Source organism: Corvus hawaiiensis, chromosome 3 (genome assembly GCF_020740725.1).
Source record: "Corvus hawaiiensis isolate bCorHaw1 chromosome 3, bCorHaw1.pri.cur, whole genome shotgun sequence".
NCBI classification, from domain to species: domain Eukaryota; kingdom Metazoa; phylum Chordata; class Aves; order Passeriformes; family Corvidae; genus Corvus; species Corvus hawaiiensis.
In genome coordinates, this window is record NC_063215.1 from 55,846,134 (window position 1) to 55,870,180 (window position 24,047).

At 40.6% G+C, this 24,047-nt stretch overlaps 1 protein-coding gene across 18 annotated transcripts in view; it reads right to left on the reverse strand.

Moving 5' to 3' along the window:
* The window catches only part of PTPRK (protein tyrosine phosphatase receptor type K), a 392,047-nt gene extending 388,125 nt beyond the window's left edge, over nucleotides 1–3,922 (reverse strand). For 17 of the 18 annotated variants that reach the window (XM_048296431.1, XM_048296435.1, XM_048296424.1 and 14 more), the window contains exon 1: nucleotides 3,703–3,922. In XM_048296431.1, the coding sequence (XP_048152388.1) occupies nucleotides 3,703–3,814 (112 nt within the window). In that variant the 5' untranslated portion in view covers nucleotides 3,815–3,922. Of the gene's footprint in view, nucleotides 1–3,030; nucleotides 3,149–3,702 lie in introns of those variants that run through there. The other variant, XM_048296420.1, reaches the window with a different exon arrangement.
* Nucleotides 3,923–24,047: the final 20,125 nt, after the last annotated feature.

A 24,047-nucleotide genomic window follows, 5' to 3' on the forward strand; every position in this document is an offset into this window, starting at 1 on the left:
TACTACTTGTCTTGATTACAAACAAGAGATATGCTGGTTACAATCTTCATATTATTCTCTGTAAGTATATTTAATGGAAAAAAATGTTATTAAACAAATAATATCTTCCATTTTATCATATCAAATTTCTGAATTAGATTCACTCCCAAAAACAGACTATAACTATTTTATCAGGGGAAGGGAAAATGATTAACTTAGAAATATTTACTCTTGCATGTTCATTTGTGACACTAACTATTTTGCATGCAAAAATCTAAGGAATAACTATTCTAATAAATTACTTGAACTCATAAAACATACAGTGCTTTTTATGCTTAAAAAACCTGTGGTCTGAAATACCACAGTTAAATACATTCAGGTAAGCTGATGCACATAGAATTTTTATCCTCATATCTTTTATTTAGTAATTAAAAACCCCACACACTTGCACAGACACCATCAGAGGCAGTGCAATGCATATTTCTATCAGCTAGTTGACAAGCTGGCAACATTCTTCCAAATTTTTTTTTTAAATATTCCTTTTTTTTTTTCAAATTTGAAAATATGCAAATTGCTAAAAATAATATTCAAAAAATATAAGTTTAAAGTGATTGAGTTGTGAAAACAAGCTGAACTTGTTCTTTATCAAACTGTAGGAGTTGCAGATGAAAGGAGGTGCTATATAAGGAATAGCTAGACTTCAACAGAGAACACACTGCCAAAACATTTTGGCCTAGATTCTGACAGGCACGCACCCAAGTTGAAGGGTCATGGAAAGCAGCGGTGTAAAGAAACAATCTACAGAGACCAGAAAACATTACACTGCGGATTATGGCTGTGTTGGGGGGAAGGGGGCGGGGGAGAAGAGCAGAGAGAAGCTGCTTGGGGTTTTGTTTGCTTGGGGGTTTTTTCATTTGAAATCTGGGGAGAAAAATAAAAGATACAATGTCTCGATTATGCACGAAGGGGGCGGAGAAGATATACACAATTTCTAAGACAGCAACAAATTACAAAATGTATCTTGTTCTTTTTCCTAAGTTGCTGCTGCTCCTTCTCATTTGCTTTCATGGAATGTGTTAGGAGGAAGAACAGACGGCAAATCATCACACGCAGTTCCCAAAGAAGGCCAACTTTCAAAAAATTCATACTAATTTGATTAGACCCTTAATAAACACGTCAAAGTTTTTATGAAGAATTCTGGATCTTGCTATCGTTCATGCTCAGGAGTAGTACAGAGCATCATAAAAAGGAAATAAAAATCAAATTACAATGAGAGAGAGATTTGTGAAAGGTCCAGACTGATTTAATACCTTCATTAATGACAAAGGAAAATTAACAGTTTTCAATTCTTGCAGCTCAGACAAGAAGAATACTAATAAAAAGGGAGCTAAGAATCAGCTAGGTTTAGTTTAACTTGGAAAAGTACAGGCTGTTATATTATGGTGAGGACGGTGGAAGGCAGTCAATGAAACATGATTGTAAAACAGTACCTATGTTGAACAGTGGAGATGACTAGGTATAAAATAGATGCTCCAGTGTGCACCAGAGAAACTTCTCGTTATAAGCTACAGAAAGGCTCTCACTGGAACAGCCATACGAACCCAAACCTTTGTGTGCATCCACTAACACCAGGATAAAGAAGTCTCATCAACAGAATCACAAACACACACACACACACTCCAGGGACTGACTTAGAATAACGAAACAAAGTTTGTGGCAGTTACCAAATTCTGTAGGGCATAGCTCTACTTGTGGATATCAAATGCATTTAATAAGAGCCCAAGAACCATACCTTAAACTGAGTACAATGATAGAACCAGCTACTAACAACTCTATTTTGCTAAACCTTCAAAAAAGTCTGAGTGTCTCCGATTAATAAACCTCCAGCTGGCTCAATACATCAGTATTCTTGATACTTGGCAGTAGAAACTAAAGTCTCTAGCTACTGACATGCTATACACACACACACACACAAAAATTAATCTTGTGTTTCCTAGATACAATTGTTCAACTCCATGACAAGCTTCACCTACTCTGGTCAGAAGGATATTGAACGTTCTTTTCCACTTACCTAACACATACCCTACAGTACCAACCCGACTCCTTGAACTTGCAATTCCAAAATGGGCTGCATGCCACATTTTTAGCATAAAATACCACAGACCATATAAGTTATCAGAACTTCCTACTCTCCTTACACCAGTGAACGAGCTTATAAAAAAATCTTTACGTAAGTGTTACCTTTGGTGTTAACATTAGTCTGATGAGTTAAGAGTAAAGCAAAATCACTGGTCTGACTTAGCTATGGTTTTGAATGAAAAGATATTACGCTTGGGAATATTTTATTTTAGCTGTTTCTACAACATACCAGCTGTGTATATGGTACATTTCCCTTCCCGGGTAAAGGGCTCGTAGGCGCTTATGTAATTTTACAATTCTGACACAGAGACGTTAAATTATACACACCAAAGTCAGACACACAAGGATGGATATAATCTGTTCAGACCAGCACTGCTTCAGCGTATTTCTTAATCGATGACATTTCAAATGTCTCAATTAAAAACTAATTTATAGGAGGACCAGGAGGAAAAGAAGAAAAGCCCCTTTAAAGTCACATCACACATCAGTCCTTTAAAGTCTCAAGAGTGTAGATACTTTTATTAACGGCAGTTTTCAAATCAGTAGCCTATGATAAAGATCTCAAATGCCTGTCCCACTGATGCACCCGATGCATTCGCAAGTACTATTCAAAAGAAAGTGGGGGAGGGAAGAAAGAAAAACAAGAGCCTTAATTCTATTTCAGCCAGTCCTTCGCGTAACACTTCACGCCGCGAAAAATAAGAACACGTTCACGATAAAGCTTCACCCCAAGCAAACGAAGGGTGCTTCATAAACTATAGCGGAGCAGGTGGGGGTGACGGTCCGGCGCAAGAGTCCCCAGTGCCCCGCATCGCCCCGGCGCAGCACGGGAGATGCTGCCCCCTCTTCCCGGAGCGGCCGCTCCAGCCCCGGACTCTCTGCCCCGAGGCTCCCCCGGGGCCAACAACTCACCACCGCGCCGGCCGCAGCTCCCACCGCCCGGCTCCGCGGGCTTTAATTCCGCAAGACCCCGTGGCGTTGGGCGGCCGGGGAGGAAGGGGCGAGAAATTCGCATCTTTCACACAAAACAGACGCCGACCCTATCGGTGCTCTCCGTCCTGTTTCTCACCCACCACTCTTTTTTTAGTGCGGGGAGGGGGGATCCCAGTGGCCCCCGTGTCTCCCCGCCCCACGCCTCGGGGCGAGGGGAGCGGCCGGGCTGCGCCCTCCGCGCCGGGCAGGGAAACGCCGGGAAAAGTTTGAGCGGGGGAAGGGGCGACAACAGCTCCAGCCCCGCCGGCACCTGGGAGGCTGGCCGGGGGAGAGAAGGAGGAGGAGGTGAGGAAAGGGAGTTTGTGAGGCGCTCGAAGCCCGCGCTCGCCCGCCCCTGCGAGCCCCGCACCAGCAGCCTGCGCACACGCGTGGGTCGCCCAACGCGCCCCGCAGAGCGGAGGCGGTGGGGGTGTGGGGCAGCCCCTCTGCAGCCCCACCGCCGGTCCTCGGGGCGGGAGCCGGGCCCCGGAGCAGTGCGACCCTTCCCAACCCTCTCCCCTTCCTTCCCCTCCCTTTCCCGGCAGGCAGTCCGGGCACGACACGACCCCGGCGCGCCGCCCGCCCTTACCTGGGCGCCGAGCAAGAACTCACCTGCCGAGAGCTGGGCCCGGGCCGCCCCGAGCAGGGCGGGCGAGCTGCCGGCCAGCAGGGCGAGCGCCGCCAGCAGCGGCAGCGAGGCGGCGGCGCCGGCCCCCCTGCCCATACCGACTTGCGGAGAAGTTTCTGAAAGAGGCCGGGGCTGCCCCGGCCCGCGGCGGCGGGCGGAGCGCAGCTCGACCTCCCCTCTCGCCGCGGCGCCTCGCCAGGAGACCCCCGCGCCGAGGGGCGCCCGCTGGCCCTGGGGCCGCCCGCTGGGGCAGCCGTCTGCGGCGCGACGAACGCGGCGGCGGTGGCACCGATTCCCCTCGTACTCCGGAGTTACTTTGCTGCTGGGCGAGTGGGGCGGGAGGGAGGAGCCGAGCGCTCACGTCCAACCCCCGCTCCCCGGCACTTGGCACGGGGAATGTGGGACTCCGGCCCGCAGCCCGGCGCGGGCGCAGCGGCGCCCGGCAGCGCCTCCTGCTGCAGGCGCGGGGGCAGCGCCGGCTCGGATCGGCGCTGCCCGGATCGGCTCCGCTCCCCTCGGATCGGCTGTCCCTGGCGCGGCGCGGCTCGGCACGGCTCGGCTCGGCTGGCTCGGCTGGCTCGGCTCTTCTCCGCCCTCTCCGGCACGGCGCAGCCTGGCTCGGTGCGGCTCCGCTCGGCTCGGCTCGACTCAGTACGGCACCGGAGCTGCTACAGGCGGCTGTGCGAGCCCCCTGCTCTCAACCTCCAGCCTGAGGGGAACCTGCCGCTTCTAGAGGAGAAGGAGGAGAGGGGCGGAAGGGAGAGGGCGCCGGCTGAGCTGGCGGGGCGGGAGGTCGGGGCAGGGAGCGTGGCCGGGGGCGGCGGGTCTCGGGCGCTGGTTGCGGGGGAAAGTCCCTGCGCCTCGGGTGGGATCTGTTGGCTCATCCCGCTCTTGGAAACGCGGTATAGATCGGGCGGCGAGCGTGGTATTATCAGCGCGCATCAAACAGCCTGGCTGTATCCTCGAGTCAGAATTCGTGTTTTTGCTTTCTTTGGCAACACTTGTCTGGCTCCTAACGCCAGTAAAGGCTCATTGTTCGCAATTGGAACGGTAATAAACAGTATTGCCATTATCCTATCATTTCCACGTGTGATCACTATCTGACCTTTCAGACAGGTCTGTGTGCAGCTGTGCGACTCTGACACCCGGGGTTGCGACAAAGGATACTCTCTCCTGATCCAGACCCCAGGTATGCCCTATAATAAAGGCCTTATTCTCTGTTTCTAAAAGCACTGCAGGTACTTACACTGCCAGAGCTTAGTACTCCAAAAATCATTTGGAATAACAGATAAAGTCACCAGTGCTGGAATTTATGTTTAAATAAACATAATTTACTCCAATTATTTTAACTTATTTTTTATTAGATTTTCTTTTTTTGCGTGGCAATTTGTAATTAGAGATGTTGTATAATGATTACAACTGAACCTGAAACCACTGGAAACTCACAGGTTTTATTGCAAATTCGAAATTCAATACAGGTTCATCAAAGGTTTGCTGTGATTCAAAATCCTTTCCAGCCGTTGTCTGGCAATTGATAGGTTTGCCTTTAAGCCCCACAAGCCCTCAAGTTTTCACAGCAAAAAAAAAAAAAAAAAAAAAGTGAACCACAATGTGTTATACAAAATAATGTGTAGTTCACACATGCCCAACACTAAAAAAACTCTACACCTGGAAAACCCTGTCCTTCATTTGGGTGGAGTGGCTGAAAATCAGATTGCATGCTTACCATGAACTATAAAATGATGTGCTTCAGTGAACACTGGCTCTTTGTTCAAACTTCAAGAAGAATGGGAGCTGTGTGAGATGATCTCATGACACCCAGTATTTCAGGAAGGATGGGCCACGTACCAGATGGGAAATTGTTCTGAGGAAGGTGAACAAAAAAAATGTGCCAGCCCAGCTTCTGATGCCTGGGGATACACCACCATTTCTGTTGTTAATGAAAAAGATGTACCAAGTCATATTGGTGTGAGGGAGTACGTGGGTATCTGATGCCTGCCTTCATGCTGGGAGCTATGCAACTAACACTGTAAAAGTGACTTCAAGCCAAATAACTCGGGAGTTGTTTGGGAGGGCAGAGGAGAGGAAGACCAGTGTTTCCTTCCCTTTTACCTCCATGACAGGTTTGCAGCTATCTCCAGTGGTCAGCACTGCAGATTGTCTGGAGTGGGAGAGGTGGTTAGGTGATGGTGAACGTGCAGCTCCAGGTTGCTGCTTATTTCATTGGTCTGAGGTGATGGATCCTACTGATGATGAACAATCATCTGGGCTTTATCCAGATAGCTTACATATGTTCCAGTAGGAGTCCCCTGAGATTTCATCCTTTCTCACTATTCCATTGCTATTAAAAAGCAACAAAAAGGATTTTGATTGCTATTCTTTCTGTGACTAGTGAGTTCAAGCTTGAGAGGTAGAGGTGAGGTGTGCATACAATTCCACTTTTCCCTCTGTGTGTCTGCATCTGTTGAACTATTATGTGTAGTTTGCTCTATGTGTCCTTCTACCGTACTTGACATCCTGACAAATACTTACACTTCAGGTTTGAGGTATTTTTTATGCTATATGACAGGAATGGATTTATTTTTCTCCAGCTTTTACATTTTTAGAGCTCTAAATGTTTTACCCATTTTTGTGTTTCAGTTACGAACAAGCAAATCTATATTACCTGTTGCAGGTCTTTTAAAAAGTGTCTGAGCTAACAACTTGTATACTAAATGCGAGTCTAATGTAATAGCAGAAAAATGGAGACACCCCACAGTAACACCCTTCCCTCCAGCCCGAGGGCTATTTGGAACTTAGGGAAGGTGCAGTCTTTATCTTAATAATTACAACACCTAAATAAAGTGTCAAATAAATCTGTCAGTTTCAAGAAACTGGTTCTGAAACTCTACTAGATGCCTCTACCCTCTTTGCATTCCTGCTTAAAACCTTCCCATTATACTTCTGGGTGTTGCTAGGCCCACCATAACATATTTTTTAACACAGGCTATCACTTAATTATATCTATAGTGACTGACAGATGTCTAGCACAATATATCATCTCACAGCAAAATATCTTAAATTAGCAATACTCCAGTGCTTTAAGATAGAATCCACATCTAACATGGTATGTTCCTATGGTATTTGAACAGTAAGTAAAGTCTAGATATCTTATAGTAAATTACGTATTCCTAACCAGGAAAAATATTTCCCTCTTCCTTCTTTTTTTTTTAAAGAAACCTTTAACCATTCTCCTAGAGCACAAGGGGATTTGGAGAGATTTAAATGAAATTTTTCAAAAAAAAGATAGTCAAGTATTCTCATTATCCTGCTGCTACCATCCAACTTTCCACCCCTCTGCACATTTGCTTCCTTTGAGAAAATCTGCTCATTTATTTTGTGAGCCTTAGCAAGATCCAAGGCCTTGAAGTTCCAGCTCTTCGAGGTTGGAGATCCTAAAGAATATTGAGAATTCTATTGATCGAGGTTTCCTTATCCAACAATACCTGTGGCAGGGGTTTCATTGTATTTTGACTTCTGAAAAGAATACCTCTATGAAATATACTTCAAATTTCAATTACATGTGTTATTTTAATGCCTAGAACTCACAGAGACTTTTTGAGAGTATGCTAATTTCACAGAGAATCAGCAGCCAACACTCTTGTTTTAAGAAACCATGAACACATGGACTGAAGAGGAAGAGACAATGCTGAGAGTCTTACTGATGCCTTTCAACAGCTTCCCCTCATACAGCTGCTTTTTGGAAGCAAATGTGGGACAGTCAGAAGCTCTGAAAAGGATGAGGATTCACTGATGTATACCATGTGTGCACAGGTGGACCTGGATAATAACTTCCAAATATGAGCAGCCCACATTCACCGAGATACTTGTGGTTCATGGTGAGACCAGGACATGCGACAGGTGAACTGCCCGGTGACAGAGTATCTGCAGCTCTTGCTCACATTCTTCAGCCCCCTGTCATCAAAGCTAGTGACAGGCTTGAGTGGCTACAGAGATTACTGTGTGGCATTTTGTTCAGTCAAAGGGTGGGCGCTGTGATTTTGGAAGTCTTTTTCAACCTTAACGATTCTATTATTCTATTTTATCATCCTATAATTTCCCATCCTGAGCCTCCCATTCTCACTTGACCACCATTCTCGGCAATGTCCACCTTCCAGGGTAGAACTTTCCACCATCTATCCAGAGATGGGGTATTACTTGGGTCTGCTTGTCATTTCTGCAGTTTTGATAAAATAGCCTGTGATTTTTTAAAAAGAGCACATTTCCTGTTGTTAACCAAATACTGTCTATTTTTTCTTTGAGCAGACAAAATAGTTGACAATTGAAATATAGCATGGGAATAGCCTTCAAGAAGGAGTGAGGCATGGCCTTGTTCTGAAATAAATTGTTTTACTGAATTTCATCTCTTCAAAATTACATTGTACTCTGCATTCCTCATGTTGAGATCCAGCCCAGAAAGAAACTGGTCCCTGAGTTTGTCTAAATATCAAGTTCTGTAAAAGTCTCTGTTTTAATAGGGTCTTGTTCTGTAAGGCACTCTTTGGCTAAAGCAAGGGACACTGAGAGCTGGTCTCTGGGAGACAGCTAACAGATGAAACTCGGAATAACTGAGTGATTCATTGATTGGTGATTATGAAGGCATTAAATTCCTCAGAACTGCTTGGTTTTGAACAAGTTCTTGCAACACATTTTCTGTATGTATGTGTTTAAGCAAATGCACCTTTCCACATTACCTACAAGACTTTTACCAGTCGACTTCTATCCCCAAGCCATTCATCACAGCTTCATATTCATACTCCTCATCAGAAACATAGGAGGAAACATTATTTTGTGCCATTGGGGAAGACACCAAAAAGGCTTTGAAAGTTTCTGAGGACTTGCAAAAGTACATTTCACTGCTGTACTGATTGGCCAATTTTTTTTTAGATTGTTGTACCTGTACCTGCACCTGCTGCTTGCAGTGGTTTGAAAGCAGGTACAGCTTTAAAGTCCACAGCACTAAAGCTGAGCTTGAACTCAGTTGAAGGTGTTTGCTCAGGTTTTGGAACAACTCCAAAAAGACACTCAATGTGCTCTGCAAAGATTCATGAGAAACTGTGAAGAAAAATGGACAGATGGCCTTAGAGCATTTGTTGCCACTGAAGTGCAGTAGACAAAGAGATCCAACAGTAGAGAATGGTTGAGTTGAATGAGGTCTTGCAGGTGTTAATGTGATGCAGTGAAAACAAAAAGCTGATAGAAAAATTAATATAAAAGGAAAACACAAAAATGGGTTTTCTAGAGTTACCACTTTAGCAGCAGCTTTTGGGGCTAAATGGTTGTCTGTGATCAGAAGGATAAATCACACAGTATTGCTTCTGTTTCCTTATTAGGAAAACCTGCATATTCTTGTGGCTTAATTGAGTAAACATGAACACTTAAAATTCAGCAAGTAAAATGTTCGTAAAAAGTTAACGGGTGAAAGAAATGAACTTAAAATCAACATGATGCGAAATAAAGTTACACTTTTCCTCCACCTTTAACCCAGGCTTAGCATGTTGTGATTAGCAGAAGCAACATGGAGATATTTTGTACATATAAAGAAGTGCAGAACTGGATAATTTTGTCTTGAGAACCTGTAAAGAGCATGCAGTTTGTGAATTGTCAAATGATAGGCCTTGAAACACTTAAATACTATTTTGGGGGTGCTGGTGGATGAGAGGCTGTACATAACCCAGCAACATGCACTCACAGCCCAGAAAGCCAAGTGTATCCTGGGCTGCATCCAAAACAGCGTGGCCAGCAGGGCAAAGGAGGGGATTTGCCCCTCTGCTCTGCTCCTGTGAAACCTGCAGTGCTGCATCCAGCTCTGGATCCCCAGCACAGAAAGGACATGGACCTGTTGGAGCAAATCCAGAGGAGGTCACCAAGTTGTTTAGAGGGTTGAAGAACTCTCCTATGAGGACAAGCTAAAAAAATTGTGTTTGTTCAGCCTGGAAAAGAGAAGGCTTTGGAGTGACCTAATTGTGGCCTTCTATTACTGGAGGAGAGTACACATGAAAGATGAAGAGAGACTAATTACAAGAACGTGTAGTGACAGGACAGGGGGAATGGCTTTAAATTGAAGGAAAGTAGGTTTAAATTAGACACTAGGAAGAAATTCTTTACTGTGATGGTGATGAGGTGCTGGAACTGGTCACCCAGAGAAACTGTGGATGACCCATCCCTGGAAGTGTTCAAGAGCAGGTTGGATGGGGCCCTGATCAACCTGGTCTAGTGGATGACATCCCTGCCTGGGGGAGGGTGGTTGGAACTGGATGATCTTGAATATCCTTTCTATGATTCTATGATATCTCTTTTTCTAGGCTTTTTTCCCCAAAGTTTAAAAGATTCAGAAGTTGCAGAGGAGACATCTCATAGAAAAGAGACATCTGAAATGCATTTGTAAATGTCAAACCATGGGCCCCTTTACTGACAAAATTTCAACAACTTCATTTGAATGGTGTGATTTATCTAGGGGTAGTAATGACATGCAAGTCATCTGTAGCCTCAAGATCTCTCACAGTGCTGCTATGTCCAGTTGTGTTACATCCAGTGATTAGTTTATTAAGGGGGCTTGAAGGCAAATTAATTATTTAGAAGTACAATAGATTGAGAATTCAGTCTTCCTTCCCTTAACAGATATACTGTTCTTGAGATTACCATTAGATCCTCAACAGCACACATTGTAGGACCCTTATCTGAAGGAAGACCTATATCAGAAAACTTTGAAGTGAAATAAATAAAGCTTATCAATCACAAATGACTTTTAAGTAATGCAGAACTCAGTAGTGTTGAGCAGGTGTGATGGGATAGGTAGGGACTTTGTTTGGCTTATCCAGGCATAAATGTCCTATGTAGACTACTGTAAACCTGTTACCAAAATGAAAGAAAACTAGGCTTGACTTTTAGGAGAAAAATTAGTCCCCCTGTAATAACTGTTGGTGTTACAGTGGTGTGTCCCAAACTTCCATGAGATCCAAATTTTTGTTTCCACGTCTTCTTGTTAATTGGAAATTGATACATATGAGGGTGTTGAGAAGTCTGCCTGAATATAAAATGGTCTAAAGAAAACAACCCTGAGCATAAACAACCATGAGTAAGTGACAATATAAAAAATATTAGCCAGTGCTCTGGCACATTTATCCATTATGAAGGAATGTATTCAGGTTCTTGCTGTTACCCAAAAGATGGCTATGATTTGAATAAGAAAGAGACTGAAGGAGCCCAGTATATGATTCAACCTCACCCTCACAAATTTTAATGATAGCCAGAAATAAGAATTGGAATCTTCAATCACTCAGTCTGTACTCAAGGGAACAGGAATATGATTAAAGATATTTAAAGTCCAGGACTATACTCACATTTATTTTTGCAATCTCACTGCCTTCCAACTGAAAGCTAAACTGGGTCCCAGCTATATGCACTTCATATCTGTGGCTACACTGCTGATCAGTGACAGCCCACTAGAAAAGGAAAGTTCATACCTGGTAGAGGTTTACTGATATTACCTGCAGGGAAAAGGAGACCTAGGAAGGGAAAGATGCTAAACAAAATATAGCCCTCTCTTCTTCAGCCGATGATGTAAGTTTGTCAGCTGGGGTAGGGATATACGACCTCTCAAAGAAGGAGGAATAGATATTGAATTATTTCTTCATCTCATATAAACCTGAGGAAATGTTAATGCTCGGAAAATACTTTTGCAGAAAGAATTGCCAAAAAATCATGGTTGCCATCTTGTCTATAGTTTTAGGAAGATTTCATCCCCAAGGGAAATTAATCAAGCCACATTAATACATACTCAGCAGACTCACAAGTCATAACTGACATCTGGTATAGTGATTGTTCATGTCACTCCACAAAAGCTTTCTCTATTAGAATAGTCTTTCATAAGTCTGCTACTAAACTTCTCTTCAAAAGTGGAAAGTCTCATCAGATAAATCTCACAAACTCATAAAGACTTTGTCTCTGGGGTCTGACAGCTATTTTCTGGTTGTTCTTAGAATATTACTACCTCAGTTTTGTGTACTTTAACTCCAAGATTTCAGGTATCTACCATAAAGCCCTGAGTTTCCACTTTTATCCCTTCATTTTAGAGATGAAGTTTTCAATTCTCAGTTTTTAAAATAAGCTACTAAAATGGAAAAGGCTATCTACTCCAAGAATAGATGTGTATATATTTTATCCAAAATAGGCTACCTTCTGCCCAAAGAGTTTATCGGCAGTTGAATTACCATACTCTCTCTTTGCTGGATGGAAGGTGACTCACTCTGAATTACTGTATGTCAGGAGGTTGAAGCTGTGTGTAAAGTTGTTCTATTCTTCTCTCTCTCTCTCTTTTTTCTTTTTTTTTTAAGTTCTAAATTTAAAACTTACATTTCTTATATCCAGCTTTAGTTGTGTAATACCTGGAAGATTTCTCCCTTGTCTAGAACAACTTTATAGGAACAAATCAGAGAAGTTGGAGAGAAAAGCATTGAGGAAGACAGTGCTACCTGAAACAGGATACTGTAATACATTTAATAATAATTTTATTTGAGTCTGGAGAGTGTTGAAAAGTAAAAAATTTGTAGAACAGAAAGTAGGGTTTACCTGGAAGCTTGTCATAGAATTTGTTGTTTTCTAAAAAATGGTTCATTCAGGCATTTCTGTGAGAGCATTATTTTACCCGGTCCAATTGATTATTTTAGTTTTAAAAATGTACCTCCACTGGATTCTGAACTCTCTTCCTTTCAATGAAGATCAAAGGAAAATGACTTTTCACTTTATGTAGAATAATCTGGCAGATTTTATAATGAACTTGGATGCTTTTTTTCCTGTCTGTGCTGGGATGATTATTTATTATCACGGCTTTCACTTACTCAGCTGAGTTGTATTACTGTCCATTTTATCTCAACAATGACAGACTAGAGGACAGTAGAATAGTTCAAGAATACCTATGGCAAGTGCCATGTCAACCTTCATCCTCTGTGACAAATATACTGTATTACATTACCTTCCTTTTATGTGCTGTAAATAAGCCCACATCCTTTGTTTTACCTAACTCCTTGCAGATGCCCCTTCCCTTGAAAAAACCACAGTCCTCAGGTTCTCAGCAATATTTGCAGATTGAAATGTGCTTGTGGATCTTCCTTTGGCCTACACGAAAGTCATTTCTCCAGGTTCGACAGCTGGATCAATACATTTTACTGTTGCACTCTGCATTATCCCATCCTGTTCTCGAGCTGCCATCTCTTCTAGGCAGGGACATTTAGGATGCAAACAGGAATCTTACATCTTTACAGTACTGATGGCAGAAGTAACATTGATACAGTTTGCAAGGTGGTGTTTCTGTATGAAGGATTGGCCATTTTTCACCCTCAGCTTGGGTTTGGGTGGTTTATTATCTTCCTAGCTCAAAACCGGTCTGGGAGACCTGAGGGAATCTGTAGTATCTCAGCCTGGTTTTCTCCACGTTCTAGTCTATTCGTCCCCCCTCTTGGCTGCTCATACTCCAAAGTAGTAGTCTGTTAGTCTCAGACACCTCAAAGGAGGTATTATGAATGAATCTGAGCCCCAAAAAATGTTTCATAGTAACTTCTAGTGGACCTCATCTTCAGGTTTTCTCAGTCAGGAATATTTCAGCCTCCAGGAAATGACATAATACCTCTAAGGTCCTGTTTACAATAGTTTGGCATGTTTCTCTCATTTGGTGTACCAGTGAGAAGAGGTAGCTGGTTGTTTACTGTTTTTCCAGTGCCCACCTGAGTGCCAGCACTTAATGACTATTCACCATGTGGCACCACTATAATCATAGCACTAGTTATAACACCACTGAGACAACAATATCATTACATCATTTTCCCAGAGGAGATAATAGACAATGATAAAATGAAAAAAGAAAACTATAAATATAAATTATCTTAGTCTTAGAGAAAATCACTTGCTTATTCAGTAGGAAGAAAAAGACAATTATCAGAAACCCTTCAGTTCCTAAGAAGGAAGGGTTAAGATTCCTATGAACTCCATCTAACTACAGGTTTTATTTGGACAAAATATAAATTCAGAGAGAACCTGTCCTTGCACAGCTGAAATGCCCTTTCTGCTGTTTCCTTTCCCACTGGAGTAATTAGCTATGGTAGCAGTTCAAAAGTGGTTGCCTGGCATTTAGGATTAGAATTGTTAATTCCAGAGTGCTAAATATTTCATTTATTAAGCAGTATAGTCTGCTTAAAATCTCACTTCTGCCTACATTTTTGCATTTGAGGTTGCAAGTAACATCTACAAGTATAAAGATTAGAGAATATGTTCCCTTTATTTTTCAATGCACTCAGATGATGCATTTTGTAGCACTTCAGGTCTGGTTATTTGGTTGTTATATAATCAATGAGAGCTCTGTCCAGCAACAGAAGTTCTCCACGTGGTACTGTGAACAGTCCCACTGAAACCAGAGCCTCCTTCATCATGCCTTATGATAATAGTTTGCTAGACTGGGCCAGATCTCATAACTCTCTGCCCTGCCTCCCTGCTTTCCCCTGCACCCTTCCTGAGGGCATTTTCAAAATACACCGAGAGAAAAATATATATTAAATCACTAAAAATGGTAAAAATTGTTGAGATTTCAAAATTTAGCTTTTAAGGCCAATAGAATGGATCATTTGTGTGCTTTATGTGTAAGAGTATCAGTAGTGGTGTCATCCAATGATACCCTCTTTTAAATGATCACACTTGTGTTCAGCTAAGTTAAAGGCCTGTAGAAGCATTCAGTCTTTATTTTTCATGGAGTCTAAGTCTTTAACCAACACTTTGCCTTGTAATAGATTTCATTGACTAATAAACTTAATTTTGAAAATGTTTCAACCTTTAAGTTCCAAAAATTGCTCTTGCTAATCTCTCTCTAAATTAGTCTTTGCTTTTGCCTACACTAATTACTGTTTTATCTATGTACAATAGATCTCAGAGAGGGTTGTCAGTAATAAAACTAATAAGAATATATTGTTAAAAAGGATTTAAAATTATTTTTACTGTAATTTTTTAATCATCAACTGTCAGGGATTTGAGTCATGCCTGATTTACAATGAAATCTGCAATTCTAACACCTGGAGGAGATGGGTTTTTCTATTGGTTTATGCTTACAACGATTACTCCAGCAACTCTTTGGGATCGCAAAGTGGAAGCCTACCTATCCAGTCATAAATTATAACTAGTCTCATTAATTTATTTCAGGTTGGCACATGGAGGGTTTTTTATAACCACTGTTGCTATAAGGCAGGTAGAGTGCCTAGCAGCATGCAGGGATTACAGAGAGGTTTGTGATCTACTCACCCTGCTGTGTTCAAAGTTTCAAGGATTGTCTTGAAGCAAATGTTTGATGGATAGCATACAGTGCTCCTCCATCAAGCTCTGTGAGTCATCGCATTGTGTATTGTACAAGTTTATTCAACTTCCACAGACCAGCATATCCCACACAGAGACCTAAGTGTTTCTTTTTCCTCTCTCTAAGGACAAACTTTCTGGTTCTACTTTATATTCTTTATCCACAGCTTGTGAAGTGGAATAGAGCTCCAAATGTGGAGATGGTGACTTGACTTTGCTTTTTTTTCCTTCACATGGAGAAATAAGCCTTGATTAATGATGAGTTTCTGTTCACAGTGTTCTTTCTTTTAAAAGGCAAAACCTGTTCTCTCTGTGTGTGTAAGATGACAGATTGACAGCCCTGAGAGACTGAACCCTCTGTTTATCCCCAGTACAGATACAGCGCAACTAACAAAAATGCAACTTTCCATGAGACATCTTACCAATGTATTTCAGCCTTATTCTGCGTGCCCAGGGAAACATCCAGGATGCTAGAGGTTGTTTCAGTTATTCGGGTTATGCAATCCTTTGTCTTTGCCAAAGCTACCCACCACAGCATTGGCAGTTTCTGTGATCTGGATGTCTAAGAACTTCAGCTTTCTGGTCTGAATTTGAACTGTATTTCACAGACAAATGTCTTAATGTCTTGTATCCAGTCACCTGAGCCTTTCAGCTAATCTGAGTGTCCTTTGTTTGAAAGGAAAAGAAAGAGCTTATTTTCTGCATTTGTTTGTATGGGGAAAACAATCTTGGCTGATGATACATGGGACTGATCACATTCATTTCTGTGCTTTGGTGCCTCTTTGAAACTGATGGGGATGTGCCATTAGGTTTTTTGTGACTCTTCTTGCACAGCTATAAAATTCAGTGAGTTCAGGAGTAGCGGGCAGAGCACCCTGAAGATGTGTGTTATTTGCACACTGATCACCTCAAAAGATTTTCAAAGGTATAGCTTAAGAGGTTTACAGACCATGAAATGCTTTAGTACCATTTTGGGAAGTGGTACACCAGAAATGTAAATTATTGGTTTCTTAGCACATTCCTGTTTCAAGGAAGCCAAAATTAAATCATCATTCTCTGGTGGGGGCACTAAAAGGAGCACATTGGCTGGGCATGCAGCTGTCCTTGGACAGCAGGCAGTGGTGAGGGAAAGGATGATATTGAGGCCAGAATAATCTTCTGATCAAAGAGAAAGAGAAGTCAGGAAAAAAAAATGCATAGGAAAAGTGAGCAGAGAAACTCCTCAAGACCTTTCTTTGTGTTCTATGCCTGGTGCTTAGTATTCAGAAAATGACTTTAAAATTATGTCACTGTTGTGAATTTTGGTCAGGGATCTGCTCAGGCAGCCCAATTGAAACATACCTTTACTTTTTCCCCCAGAAAATAAGTTTCTGTAGCAGTTTGGTGTAAGGAATTCAGCAGTTGCAGAGATTACTGACATTTGGTCTTGGACATGCAGTGACATGCTTGCTTGCAATACTACAGTGGTAATATATGATTAATATTGCAATTAATAGCTCGTGTTTCTCCCCTGTGCATGCAGATACTGAGCTGTCTGAAACCTGATTCAAGAGATCTTGGCGCAGCTGCAGTGTTCTTGGTACAACTCCCCTGTGCTTTTATAACACTGTAACTAATATTTCTATGCTATGCTATTCCCAAAGTCCCAAAATCTTATTTAATCTTCTTTTTTTTTTCTTTCTGTTTTCCCGCTTTCTGCAGATAAGATTTGCTGCAAGGATGTGAATATTGTCACCATGTCAATGAAGGTCTACCTAATGGTGAGTTCTCTTATTTCTGTATTTCCTCACTGAATTCTAGAGCATGACAGAAATTCTCTCTGTTCTATGAGACAAGCAGGGAACTCATACCATGAAAGATTGAAAGAGATTAGGCTGTTGAAGGCCCTTTACAAAATCTTTTCATCAAGTTCTAGAATCTGTACAAGCCCAAGCATTTCACGTGTGCCACATGGAGAATTTTGACACTGACTTCATGTCCTGTAGGATTTTGAGAATGCTAATGAACTTTCTGGGAGCACATTTATTTACTCACAGAAAGTGAAAATTCAGGATAGTCTGGGGGTTTTTTGGTAAATTTGCTGAGGGTTTAAGTCATCAGATACAGGTTTTTTTAATGACTCCCTGAGAAATATGCAAGATACAAGCTGTGAATTTTCTCTCTTACCAAAAAGGGTTTTATTCCTCTCCTTGAATGGCCAGTACAAATATCTTCATGCCTCATTTGTGAATATCATGTCCTATCAGGAAAATCTCTTTTCCCAGTAACTGAGAAAAGTATGTGCTCTGTTTGCAATTTCATGTGCTATCATGTGATAACAAGACTGTTATTTGGGAAAACTCTGTTGATTTAATTCTTATAATTACAGTGCCTACGTAGTTGTCTGTTTAAATGTTCTTTGGTCCCCAAGGCCATTTTTAAATAAAGTCAAACTCACTAACAAGTATTTTAATGTTTTATTTGAAGTGCTTTTAGCATAGGAAGTTTTTTGCTATTTGTAAACTTTTCTATCAGTTCAGTTAAAATTTCAAGCATAAATTTAGTTCAACTAGCATCATCTGAAGTGTATGTGCTTCATTTTTACATTCATTTTGTCAGCTATACATCCCCCACACCATATGGTATGATACTCTCAGAGAGAAGTTAAATGTTTTCTGCACAGTAATTGTTTTCATTTCTATTAAAAGAGAAAGGCACAAATAATAAGCACAGTGAAGGCATGCAATCTTTGGCATGTCACTAAATCCTTGATGTCTATTAAAACCCCACCTAAACTTGCAATTCCCTTGACAGAGCACGTAGGAAGGCCTTTCTCCATCTGCTGTTTTTGCTGATGAGATGCCAAATGTCTTTACAGATACTCTCATAGAAAAGGAAGGAAATGCAATTACAGGAATCATGCTCTTATAAGAACCATTTGAGGAGATAAAAAAAAAGGTGAAGTGATTTTATATATATATGAAATCACCACAGAGACTGATTACAAATTGTGTTCATTTACAATATGACAGAATGATAACTGATTTTTATGTATTGATGTTTGTATTATCCATCATTCTCTGATAATTCAGTTGTTCTCTTGCCTTTAAATTTACAGTTTAGCACAGAATAAGAAAGTAGCTTTTATCAGGTTTAAACAAATCTAGTAGAAGTAACTGAATCTCAGTATTTTAATGACATAAGTGCTTTAAATGCTGTGAAAATGTTAAATCCTAAAATCATCCTGAATATTTGCCTCAGTCTCATCTATAACAGTTTTATACTGGGGCATTGTATTTTAGATGTAGGCAAGCAGATGTGCTTTCAAAACAACAGCAAATTATTGCAAAAGGCCTTACTTGCTTTGCTTGTTTGTAATGCACTGGTATGAAATTAGAGCATTTTCTTAGCAACTGAAATGATAATTATACCTTTTTTTGGTAACATGTCTAAACTGAAATGTCCAGAACCAATCAGCAGACATATTTTGGCATTTTAATTGACTTTTTTTTTCTTACAGAGAAGGAAACATGATAAACAGGATTCAAGCCATTTTAGATGGGAATTTCTTTCATATTCACAACCACTTGCTTGAATTGAACTATAATCCTAAAAACATCAAGTTGCTGAAAAAGTGTCTATGAAAATAAAACTGCCTTTGTGAACCATAGGTGATACATTCTCTGTGTTCTCAAATATAGGTGTAAATTGAAAAAGGGAAAAACTAGCAAGAACAAATAAGAAAAGAATTAAAACACTATGTCTTTGTTGTTTCATTTCCTTTACTATAGAGTGCAATCAATACTTTACAACAGGGTTAATGTAGTCTCTTCAAACATGTTATTATTCTTTCAAAATAGCACAATAACTTTATTAGTTGTGCTGTCTGCAGTCTTTCCAATGTGACAGGATTGTGTGGGTGTTCAGATTGTAAGTAATTTTCTTGGTGCCCTCTGTTGGAGTATTTTTTGTGAGTGATAACAATAACAGCTAGCACCACACAGCTGCAAGAAATTGGAGTGGTGGAAGTTCTAATTCTAATTAATATAATTAACACAAACAAAAAAGTGTCCCACACTGAGAGACTTACTGTTTCTGCTTAGAAGCTATAATATTCAGATTCCACATCTGCCAGTTCTTTACTATTCAATTGAGGTTTTAGTCGTTGATTTCCTTTCTTTCTCTGCTTCAGTGACATTCAGGTGCACTGAAAGGTTATTCTAAAACATAGCTTAAAGATTGATCTTGTAACTAGGTGTTTGTGTTCCTTCTTGTACCTTACTTTTGGAAAGCATCTGTTTTGTAAATAAATGTGAGTAAGCATTGGCCCCATTTGGTGTAATAGTACCTCCTGCTTTTGGTTTCAGATGAATTCAGAAAGGCAAGAACAGAGATTTTTTTCCTTTACAAGAGAATCAAGATGAGCAAGTTTAGAAATAATCCTTGTGACCGGCTAAAACACCTCAACTGAGTACCAAAGGCCAGCCTTTGGGGAGGAAAAATATAAAAATCACGGTTTGATGAGATTTGAATATCCTAGAGATTTGAATATACTTCAGAATTGGCTTAGTCCCTCCCATGGTCTGAGGGACTATCATCCTATGTAATTTTGTTAATATCCTAAACCTGGGCAAAAGTTTAAAGCTTGGTAAAGTTTTGGTATTCAAACCACCTGCTCATCACTGTTTCTGCTCATAACCCAGGGTGCCAGTATCCTCGCAGAACAGTTTTTCATCTGCCTTTGAACATGCATACATACATACCACCTCAGTAAAAGGTGGAAGTGTGATGTGTTTGCTGACAGTGAGAAATACCTTAGCTGCAAGTAGTTGCATTTGTGTAGCAGAGTGCTACTCAATGCTACTTTGCTATGCAAAAGAATGCTCAATAGCTTCAGTGCTGCTGAATATTAGTGTTACCTATGGCTGGTCCCAATGGACAAAATATGGCAGGAGTCATAATCTGAGAGGGGATTAGTTAACACAGAAAGGATAAGCATGTTGGCTGGTGCTTATGAAAATGGAAGAACTGATGAAAATGTTATCTCTTGCAATTAAGTTGGTGTTGGGCAATCTGTACTGATTCACCTGCCAAAGTCACAAGTGGTCATATCTGCACAAAGCGATAATTTTTCTATCCCTTTTCTTGTCAAGATTGAGTCAATCATCATATGACAGACCACCCATGTGTAAAAAGATATATGTCTGGAGGGAGCTGATATGGGACCTGCAGATGGGCTTACTGGCTTTGAAAAGCAAGTAATTTTCTATTAATATTTCCTGTAGAGGATAAGGCCCTGATACATTTCAGATGAGCTGTAATTAGGCCAGTATTTGAGGTCTCAGATATTGCAGCTGATAACGGTGTAAGTTATAGTCTTTTTCTAAATTGCCCTTTCATCTTTCAGTCTGGTTTTATGTCTGGCTACAACACTGAATAAATCGCTCATGTTAATTAATAGTCAACATATTAGCTGCTTGAGTTGTTTGTAATTTCTTCTGTCTACATTAGCTTATTAACTGTGAGCTGTTTTATAGAAGCACCCACTTACAGTTAGGTATTGCACAAATATGTATAAAAAACCAAACCCACAAAGCGTAGAAACTAAAGAAAGATAAAACTAATGACCTCATTACTCCAGTTTGAATCTCTAACAGCAGGTAATTCTCAACACTGGAATTTTGTTTCTGTGTCTTGCCTCTTCCTCAGAAGTTTCTAATTCTCTGTATTTGATTCAAAGAACATGTATTTCCTCAAGTACTTTTAAATGAAATAAGTATGGCATTTGTAGTAGCTCTTTTTATGTAAAAGGAACTAACTTTGGCACTTACATAATTACTAGATATGATATGTTACAAATGTACATTGGTCTATTATAATATTCTGAAATATTCTTTTGGGGTCCAGTAGTTCATCTGTACTTCTTTCCAGGTGTTTCTTACATGATCATTTTCCCTTAAGTAATTAGCAAGAATCAGATGATCTGAACTAAAATAAGTAGTTCTTGGCATGGATCTCATGAAAAATGAGACATTCCCCTGGAACTACAGAGAAACAAGAGAGTTAGATATACAGAAAGAAAGAATTAAACATACAGAAGAGCTAAAAGTGCATGTGCATCAGTGAATTAATAAGTATATGTTCTCATACCCACATTTTCTTATTAGGAATTGTAAGGAACTTTGGAGTAAGAGACTGAGATATTTGCAAGAGTCTCCTGGAGCATGTAAATAGATAGGGAACCCTAAAAAATGAGAATCAAAAGTAAAGAAAAAAGCCTACCAGGTTTTCCAGAGGGTCGGAAGAAAATGCAATGGCAGCCAAAGCAGCAGTTGGAAAGGGTGCAGGAAGATGGGCACAGAGCAACAGCCTCTTGCTTTTTTCTACACTGGAGCTGGATGTCCAGTAAGGACTGCAGGCCTCAGAGCAAAGAAGAGAATAATGAGAAAGCTCCCAAGGGACAAAGTCTGGAGAAGTTCACCTGGGATAAACAGAAAGGCAAACGATTGAAAAGACATCTTGTGGAAGAGTACTTTAGGAGTGGAAAGTGTGAATGCCCTATAGCTGAGGTCAATACTGTAGAGTTGGGAGAGTATGGGATGGAGGATTGACCCTCCAAAGCACTATGTAAAGTTTGTTAGAACGGTATTTTGTTTATGGTTAATCAAGGGACTCACAAGCCAAGTTCTGGCTGATTAGTCCTGTCAGAAACCGGGCTCTGTGTGTCAAGTGTTTCCACTGCCTTAACCTACAGAAACATCCTAACTGCATAGGCTTTTTGTGTTTCCCCCCTAACTGGGGATATCCTTGGTCTAGAGGGGATTAAAGTATTAGGTGAGAAGTGTTAAAATGTGTCTAATTACACTGAATTTACACATACAGTTAGTCTGATAGGAGTTGCACAGTTAAAAAATCCGACAGACAAACAGAAAATATTCTTATGGTTTTTTGGTTTTTATTTTCCTTAAGGGACAGCATGCATGGACCTCTGTCAGGACATAGTTAACTGGAGCAGAAAGGCATCACCTCTTCTCACTATCTGCTACCAAACAGGAACAGAAGATAACTTCACTGCAGTACATGCAGGTAAGTCTTATCTGCTAGTTACCTGAAGGAGACCAAGTTTGCAGGGAAGCAGATGAGGCATGAACCTGTGATCCATGCCACTAGACTTGTAGAACACCAGGGGTATCTTAAAATACTTCATCCATTTGAAAGAGGGTGTATCCCTGTGTCCTACACAGCAGTTGCTGTGGAATACTTTCTAGCTTGTTCCTCTTTCAGTCTTGCCAGCAATAAATAACTTTAGACAGTAGCAGTAAAGATAGAAAAATAAAATTGTACCTAGTATGCCATATGTTGATTTGATCTAGGATGCAAACCCTACTTTCAATAACATCTGTGTGAAACAGCTCTGCTATCCAGCTGCCATCACAGTTTTCTCTTTGGAAAAGGGAAAATGTTTCTACATCTGAGTTCATTTGAGGTAGACACTCCAGGGGGGCCAGTCTAGCATTATGTTTCCTGAAAACTTATGCCAACCATCAGTAAAACCTCAGATATTCCATTAGAGCTTGTTACATAGAACGTCACTGTGCTAAATATTTGGTGTGTGCTTTCTGTGAAAAAAAATCCCTTGGCCCCTTAGGTACAGAAGATAGACATGTCCCCCAATATAGACATACACCTTTCACTGAATATTTACTGTTGCATAAACCTGGCCAGTGAATTCAATGGTTCCAAAGAAGGGAGAAAATTCTTAACTAAGTAAATGAACTGACAAAGATTGTGAAAAGTCATGAATTTTCCAAAACAGGAGTTTATGCTGAGAATTACTGTATTACAGGAAGTGGTGTTAGAATTACTGTAGAAGTAGGTGAGAACTTGAGCTGGTCACAGCATTTCAGAGTTTTTTTTTCCTGTTGACATGTGTTGTTGTTTCACAAGAGTGTCATTTTAACACAAAGTTTAAGAGAGGCTCACCCATCATCATTAGCACAAGCACGCATCACGAAGAGCTCTAAAGTGAGCTCTCTTTTCTGATGACTCATAGCAAAGCATTTCACACATCTGAATTTCACACATTCACAAATTCGGAGGCCTCTACATAATCTGGACATTAAACATGTAGGAGATGTCCCTTGTTTCATGTTAGAGGTGTAGCAAATGGACTCAAACCTACTTTCAGAGTCAAAATGTACTTAACTAAGTCCAAACATCATACCAGTCACATGGAAATGTTCAGAAAGTGCTTCTACCCTCTAGGACAGGAATCATATTTTTGAGATACAGTCATTACATTAAACTCATTTCACAAAATATGAGTATGAGGTAAGTTAAGGGTATGTATGGATTGCCTCTTTCCAAAACACATGAAAAAACACTGTAATAGAGATACTGCCTCCCTGTCCTCTTCCAGTAACAAACATATCCTGTTTTTCTGCCTACTGCTTATGATCCTTATTGGATCATAACATTTATACCATGCATGTTTTTATGTCTTTCTTTGCATGTTGTTTTTTAGGATCTTTCAAAACAAAACAAACAAACAAAACCCAACCTCAAACACAAAGAGTTGTTTGTTTTTAAGCTAAACTCACCTAATGCCACAGTTACTCTTCAGATATCCTTTCATTTTAAATGGAGATATACAAGGGATAACATTTATTTAGTAACTGCAGGTCGAACAAAACTGTGTTAGTGTGGTTTATGGGATGCATTAGTAGCATTACAGCATCTCAGAGGCTTGTCATGAGTAAGAGCCATGTGGTATTTCAGGCTGCATCTTCAGTGATGAGAAAACAACTCCTTCAAAGATGAGATGGTCTAAGATGAGGGACACCAAAATTGTACAAACATGTTCTGGAGGTAAAAGGAAATTGTGTCTCAGTGACTGAACATCAGATACCCATATGATTTTGAGGATACCTTCATATGAAAGGTATCATGCCTTGCATATAAAAGAGCTATTGAAAGT